The sequence below is a fragment of the Ostrinia nubilalis genome, chromosome 25 (genome assembly GCF_963855985.1).
Source record: "Ostrinia nubilalis chromosome 25, ilOstNubi1.1, whole genome shotgun sequence".
NCBI lineage: Eukaryota > Metazoa > Arthropoda > Insecta > Lepidoptera > Crambidae > Ostrinia > Ostrinia nubilalis.
Window position 1 is genome coordinate 10,377,408 of NC_087112.1, and position 7,281 is coordinate 10,384,688.

The 7,281-nt window shown below is 43.2% G+C and overlaps 1 protein-coding gene and 1 long non-coding RNA gene across 2 annotated transcripts; both read right to left on the reverse strand.

Moving 5' to 3' along the window:
- Positions 1 to 210: 210 nt before the first annotated feature.
- Positions 211 to 972, reverse strand: LOC135084120 (uncharacterized). Its single transcript, XM_063978865.1, has one exon. The coding sequence runs from the start codon at positions 970 to 972 to the stop codon at positions 211 to 213; it is 762 nt and encodes a 253-aa protein (XP_063834935.1).
- Positions 973 to 1,048: 76 nt separating this feature from the next.
- LOC135084136 (uncharacterized) lies at positions 1,049 to 4,667 on the reverse strand. The gene is made up of 5 exons (XR_010259764.1): positions 4,407 to 4,667; positions 4,227 to 4,323; positions 2,684 to 3,387; positions 2,296 to 2,517; positions 1,049 to 1,266 (listed from the first exon to the last, which is right to left on the reverse strand). It is a non-coding gene; the product is annotated as an uncharacterized LOC135084136 (long non-coding RNA).
- Between the last annotated feature and the right edge of the window lie 2,614 nt (positions 4,668 to 7,281).

A 7,281-nucleotide genomic window follows, 5' to 3' on the forward strand; every position in this document is an offset into this window, starting at 1 on the left:
ACTTTACTACATCAAATAAACGCTCACAAATACTACACAAAGACTGGGTTTTGAAGCGATATCAAGTTAAACACACATCACTACAATTGTTTATTCGTTTTTGTTTACACTCACAAAAACCATGTCACCAAAAAACAAAACGTGCGGCGGATGTTTCCGCAAGATTGAGGACAGACGGAGGTGTTTGACATGCCATACGTGTAAAAAGCACTACGATTTGGTGTGCGCCGGCGTTACTGAGCAGCGCTTCCATGGCACGTTGGTCGGGGAGCATAGGGACCGGTGGCGGTGCGTCGCCTGCGTCAGCGCGCAGCCCAAGCGCGACAATACGGACACGCCGGTCCGGGCCGCTGTCGACGACGGCGTCACGCTGCGGCGGGGCGCCTCCTCCATGAGCCCCGTCGGCCTGGACGTCTCCATGCTTGAGGGGCCGGCGTTAGACGACACCGCGCACAACGCGACTGTAGAGATGCCAGACTTCCACGCCTTCGTCCTTGAGATGAGGCAATTCCGGGAGGAGGTACGGGCCATGCACACCCGGATCGACGCCGTGTACGGCGAGATAAGGGAGCTGACGGGCCGGGTGATCCGCTGCGAGGAGAAGGTCGGAGCCGTCGAGCAGCGCCTGCACGTGATCAACCTCGCCGTGCAGAGCGGCGCCTCGGCCGGCGCGGCGCGGATGGACGCGCTCGAGCAGCGGCTGGAGGCCGGGGCGGCGCCCGGGCCGGGGGCGAGCGCGCAGCTGGAGCGCACCGTGGCCGAGCTCAGGCTCGAGCTCAACGAGCGGGACCAGGAGGCCCTGCTCGCGGACCTGGAGATCGGCCACCTCCCGGAGGAGAAGGGGGAGAACGCCGTGCACAGCGTCGCGGTGCTGGCCGGCCGGCTGGGCGTGGCGCTGGACGAGCGGGACGTGGTGTTCGCGGAGCGCGTGGGCGCGCCGCCGGCCGAGGCGGGCGGGCGCGCGCGCCGCATGGTGGTGCGGCTGGCGCGGCGCCACCTGCGCGACGAGCTGCTGCGCGCCGCGCGCGTGCGCCGCGGCCTGGCGGGCGACGGTGGCGGCAGGGTCTACGTCAACGAAAGGTTGACTCGCCCCAACCGCCTGCTCTTCCACCGGGCGCGCGAGGAGTGCCGTAGGTCACAATGGCGGTACTGCTGGACGAGGCGGGGCCGTGTGCTCGTGCGCAGGGGCGATGGCGCTCAAATCTACCAGCTCCGATCGATGGAAGATCTTGAAAGAGTGTTTGGCATTCCATCAAGCTGACTGAACTGCAAAGACATTGAAACCATGATTATTATTTTAAGACTGTTAAACAATTACACAATATTGTCATACTTTTGTGCTTTTTTTATGCTGAATTCCTCAATATTACTTATTTCTCAATATGATAACTTCATTTTAATTACTCTATTCAATTTTAATTTTTCAATGGTTTTGAGTGCAATCTTAGCCATAATATTATGCAAGTTAATTAGTTATGTCATTTATGTCCTTTGTCGATCCCTAATGAGTGGTATTTATAATTATATAACTATACAGTCACAGGCCTTGGGTTAACTAATTTGTTGGTGGGTTTCTATAATGCGGGATCACTATGTACTGGGCATGAAGAATTTATTGTTGCAGTGGGTGGTATGGCCCCAGATATACTGGCTATTAATGAGACCTGGCTTAGGGAGGGGGAGAGCGAGAGGGCTCCTAAACTGCCAGGCTATCAGTTGAAACATGTCCCGAGACCAATCCACATTAGGAGAGGCCGGGGTGGAGGAGTAGGCTTTTATATTCGTAGGGGATTAAATGTCAGAGTGTGTCAGCACCCTAATGCCCATTCCTCAGTTGAGCAAATGTGGTTGTCTGTGCGCTTGGTCAACAAGAATATTGTCATCGGCACCGCGTACAGACCGCCATGGCAGGATGTTGACATGTTTCTTGATAACCTTACAGAGACTATTGCCTCCTTCCCTAGGGTAGATGGGTTGATACTAACGGGAGATTTCAATATAAATCTACTCAACATAGAGGGTAGCAAATATAAGCAATTCACTCAATTCTTACACACACTCAAGTTAAATCAGCTTATCTCTGAGCCAACCCACTTCACAGACCACAGTGCCACTCTTATTGATGTGATATGTACAGACTTGAAAGCTCATAGTGTTCTGGTTAAGCATTCCCCTGGTCTAGGTGGACATGCTGTGCTTCTGACCGAGTTTAAAATCAAAAAGGAAAAACTTGGGCCATACTGGGTCACATATAGGCCCTTAAAAAACATATTACCAAATCTGTTAAATACTGACCTTGAGGCAATTAGCTGGCAGAACTTCGACCATATTCTCAATGTTGACCAATTGGTTGAGGCCTTCACCTTCTGTATTGTTGGTCTGTTTGACCTGCATGCCCCAATCAAAACTCGAAAGTTCAGGCATCCACCTCATCCGTGGATTACCGACACAATCAAGTCAATGATGGGCATAAGGGATAGGCTTCATGCTCAGTACAAGCGGCACAGAACCCCAGCTCTGAAAAAGAGTTACACTGACATGAAAAAAGTGGTTGTGGGTGCAATGGAACATGAAAAGTCAAGTTACTTCACCATGCACATCAATGGCTGTATGAGTGACTCTAAACAGTTGTGGAGGAACTTGAATAGAGTTTTAACTAACAAAAAGAATACAGAGGACTTACCTTCCATGTTCAATGACGCACACCAAACAAATTTACATTTCTTGGATGTGCCAGGTGCTGATGGTGTGTCAATGTCACAGCTCACTTTCTTTGAACACCATAGGCACTGTAGCTCTGCACATTTCTCATTACGGACTGTCAGTCCAGAAGTAGTCTTGAAAACTATCAATGGACTCAAATCTAATGCTCAGGGGCATGATGGCCTGTCACTTGACATGCTGTTGCTTACTCTGCCGCATTCACTGGACGCCATTACTGCAATAGTCAACCGATCCATCCTTGACAATAAATTTCCTGATAGTTGGAAAATAGCACTTATAAAACCAATTCCGAAGAATAACCACCCAACATCATTGTGCGATCTCAGGCCGATAAGTATCCTCCCATGCCTCTCCAAGGTGCTTGAGAGGATAGTGTGTGATCAGCTAACTAAATATCTTGAAGAAAACAATATGCTTCCACACTATCAATCAGGTTTCCGGCGAGGCTGTGGGACGGCAACCGCCTTGGCAGATGTTGTTGATAATATCCTGGCTGCACAGGACCAGGGGAAGGTCACCTTGCTACTGCTGCTTGATTTCTCTAGGGCCTTCGATTCAATTAATATACCCTTGCTGCTGTCCAAGATGAGCTATTATGGTCTCGACCCAGGTACTGTCCGTTGGTTTCATAGTTATCTGTCCAGAAGGCGGCAATATGTTGAGCTGAAACACGCAAATGGTACTAGGTCACAGTCCCAACCTCAGGTGGTAACTCGCGGTGTGCCACAGGGCTCAATATTAGGACCCATCCTCTACATACTGTATAGCGCAGATATAGTTACTCAAATCACACACTGCAACTACCACTTGTACGCTGATGACCTGCAAGTCTATGTCTCATTCAATCCAGCCGGTCATGCGAGCGCAATAGCTTTGCTAAATCGTGAATTGGATAGTATCCCTGAGTGGTGCAAATCTAGCTGCCTCGTTCTGAATCCTGGCAAATCTAAAGCTGTGCTGATTGGCACCCCTAAACAAATGGCTAAGCTGAGAGGTGTTCCACTGAACATTCTGATAAACGGGGAGCCAGTTGAGATAGTGGATAAGGCCAGGAACCTGGGTCTCATTATGGATGGCCACTTGAGATTCGAGAGCCATATAGCTGACTGCGTTCGGACCTGCTTCTATCGGTTGAGGTTGTTGTATGGTATTAGACCGTACTTGTGTGAAAGGCTTCGAATTTCGCTTTGTGAGGCATTGGTACTGTCAAAGCTTAATTACTGTGACACGGTATACGGACCATGCCTCCTAGCAAGGACTGCAAGACTCATACAGAGAGTTCAAAACTCTTGTGCGCGTTTCTGCTTTCATATTCCCCCGAGGACACATGTGTCCCCTTTTCTAAATTCGGCAAACTTGATGAGAATGGAAGCGCGCAGGCAGCTGCACTTGACCATCATGCTTTTTGGAGTCATTGACACAAAAAGGCCAATTTATCTGTATGAGAAGTTGGCTTGGGCACAGGATAGCAACAGATATAATAAAAGAATGTGCACACACACCTTTCTCACTCCTCAACATCGAACTGTGGCTTTCAGGGGATCCTTTAGATTCGCAGCCACGCGGTGCTGGAATGACCTACCACCGCCAATGCGCGCCCTGAAAATTAAGAGTACATTAAGAAACAAGCTTAAAACTCATATAATAGAGTCACAGAAGTCAAATGGTCAAAATGTACTCACGTCTAGGTTATGCGCGACACGTGTATGAACATTGTAACTCCAGCACCGACGGAGGCCCTGAATGCTTACGGCGAGGGGAGAACGTTTGGTGCCCCTGTCCCATGAAGTTCTATGCTCCAAACTTTTTGCCACGTCACTTTCCATCTGCGTGGCAGCGCATGCTCATGCACATGATTTTTTTATTTATTGTAATACTAAAAATCACCCACTCAAACGGCAGTAAAAATAAAATGTTGACACCAGTTGACACTTGACGGATGATTGACATGACTGATTGATTTTTTTATTGATTTCTTTTAATTTTTAATGTTATTTCAGTGGACTGTGACTTATAGCAACGGCCATGTTGTTGCTTTTCGTTTAAATAAAATTTACTGTTGTTGCCGCGATCTCCGAGTTAAAGTGAAGTTATACCTGTTCGAGGAGTGTGCCTCTCCACACAACTCCTGGGAGGTTATTCAATCATAATAACGCCACTTCAATACTCACACACACTTTATTATTAAAATATTATCAAAATCTATTACATATTAAATATTAAAACATTTACAACTGAATCTATCGAAATTCAATAATACAATGATACAATGTCACATTTTCTTGCTTTTCAACACCTGTCATTATTTTCAAACTTTATTCTAATGCTGTTTACTTTTAAAATAAAACCTGCCAGCAACATGTCATCTCATGATAAAATTCTATATCCTAACATCCCCTCTGAATTTTATCTTTATATCATCATAACAACTACCTATCTACTCCTTAAAACCCAACTTAACTAACTTACCCAATACAACCATACAACAAATATACTTTTGAATTAATTAACCTAAACACCTTACATAACTAACTTAAAATTAAAATTTCAAGTTAACTCCCAAAAACCTTATATTCTAACTAGCTTTCCGCCCGCGGCTTCGCCCGCGTGGAATTTTGTCTGTCACAGAAAAACTTTATCGCGCGCGTCCCTGTTTCAAAAACCGGGATAAAAACTATCCTATGTTCTTTCCCGGGACTCAAACTGACAGACAGACAGACAGACAGACAGACAGACAGACAGACAGACAGACAGACAGAGTTACTTTCGCATTTATAATATTAGTTGGGATAAACCTACATAATTCGTCACATCACAAATGTCCACTATGTATCACTCACTATACATTGTCTAAGTCTCAAAAACTTTGTTCTATCCAGTGGTTTAGTTAAAATATCAGCCAAATTGTCTTTAGTAGGACAATAATAAATTTCTAATAAATTTTTATCTAATTTCTCCTTAATAAAATGGTATTTCACATCAATGTGCTTGCTCCTCCTATTTAAGATTCCGTTTTTAATCAAAACTATTGCTGATTGATTATCAACAAACAATTGTGTTTTTGGTAACTCGCCTGTCAACTCATGAATCAGACTCTGAATGTAAAGCAGATCTTTTATACACTCGGCTGCAGATATATATTCAGCCTCAGTACTAGACAAAGCAGTTACTGACTGTTTGCGAGAACACCAGTGAATTGGACCACCACCATAAAACACTACAAAACCAGTCGTGCTTTTCCTAGTATCAGGATCACCTGCAAAGTCTGCATCACAATATGCTTTTAAACTTAGATCGCTACCACGAACATATTTTATACCACTGCTAACTATTTTTAATATATCTAAAAATGTTTTTAATATTTGCAAAATCATTCAAATTAGGATGTTCCTGATGTCTACTACAATAACCAACATGAAACGACAGATCTAATCTTGTTTTGTTCACTAAATACAACAACGAGCCGATTAATTGCCTATAACGATGCACATCATCATCACCACCTTTCCCCTCTTGATGTGTATCTATCAAAATATCTGGATGACTACTATCTTTTAAGCTTTTGTATTTAAATTTATCTAAAAGTTGATTTATATAACTTTCCTGAAAAATTTTTATAAAATTTTCTTCAATTAACACATCAAAACCTATAAACTTTTCAGTTTTATCAAATTTCCGCATTTCAAATTCCGTTTCTAATTGATTTATTATTTTATTTAAACTTGTCTCATCCTTACCAATTAAAATACCATCATCTACGTAAATTGCTAAGTATATATTTTTATTTTTATTATGAAACACACATGGATCTAATTTCATTTGTATCAATCCCAATTTCTTCAAAAATTCCGTCAACCTCTTATTCCACATAAGTGGCGCTTGCTTCAACCCGTACAAACTTTTCTTTAATTTACACACCTTATTTTCTTTGTCCTTTATGTTGTATCCTAAAGGTATCTCCATAAAAATATCTTCATTTAATTCCCCATATAAAAATGCTGTTTTCACGTCGAACTGCTTTATTTTAAACCCTTGTTGAGCTGCAATAGCCAACAACAATCTAACACTTGTTGTGTTTACCACTGGACTATATGTTTCTTTATAATCAATGTTATACTTTTGTAAAAAACCTCTTGCCACTAATCTAGCCTTATATCTTCCACCAGGCTTTATTGTAAAAATCCATTTACTTGATATTATTTTTCTATTTCCTGCTTCCTGCCTTCCTACAATTTCCCATGTTTTATTCTTCTCTAAAGATTCTTTTTCTTCGTCAATTGCTTTCTTCCATAAATCTTTATCAACACTACTCAAAACTTCCGTAAAAGTTAAAAACGAACTCTCTAAATCATAATCCATTAGCCTAGAAGGTAATCTCCTCTCTCTATTTGGTAAAATCCTTAAACCATAACTGTCTTCAACAGCTGAATCTTCTCTAACCTCCCCTCTCAAATTTATATTTTCTTCAATACAATCTTCAATATTCTCAGTATTTCCACCATCAACTTCAACATCTTCAACTCTATCTTCAAAAACATCAGTAACTCTTTCTTCATA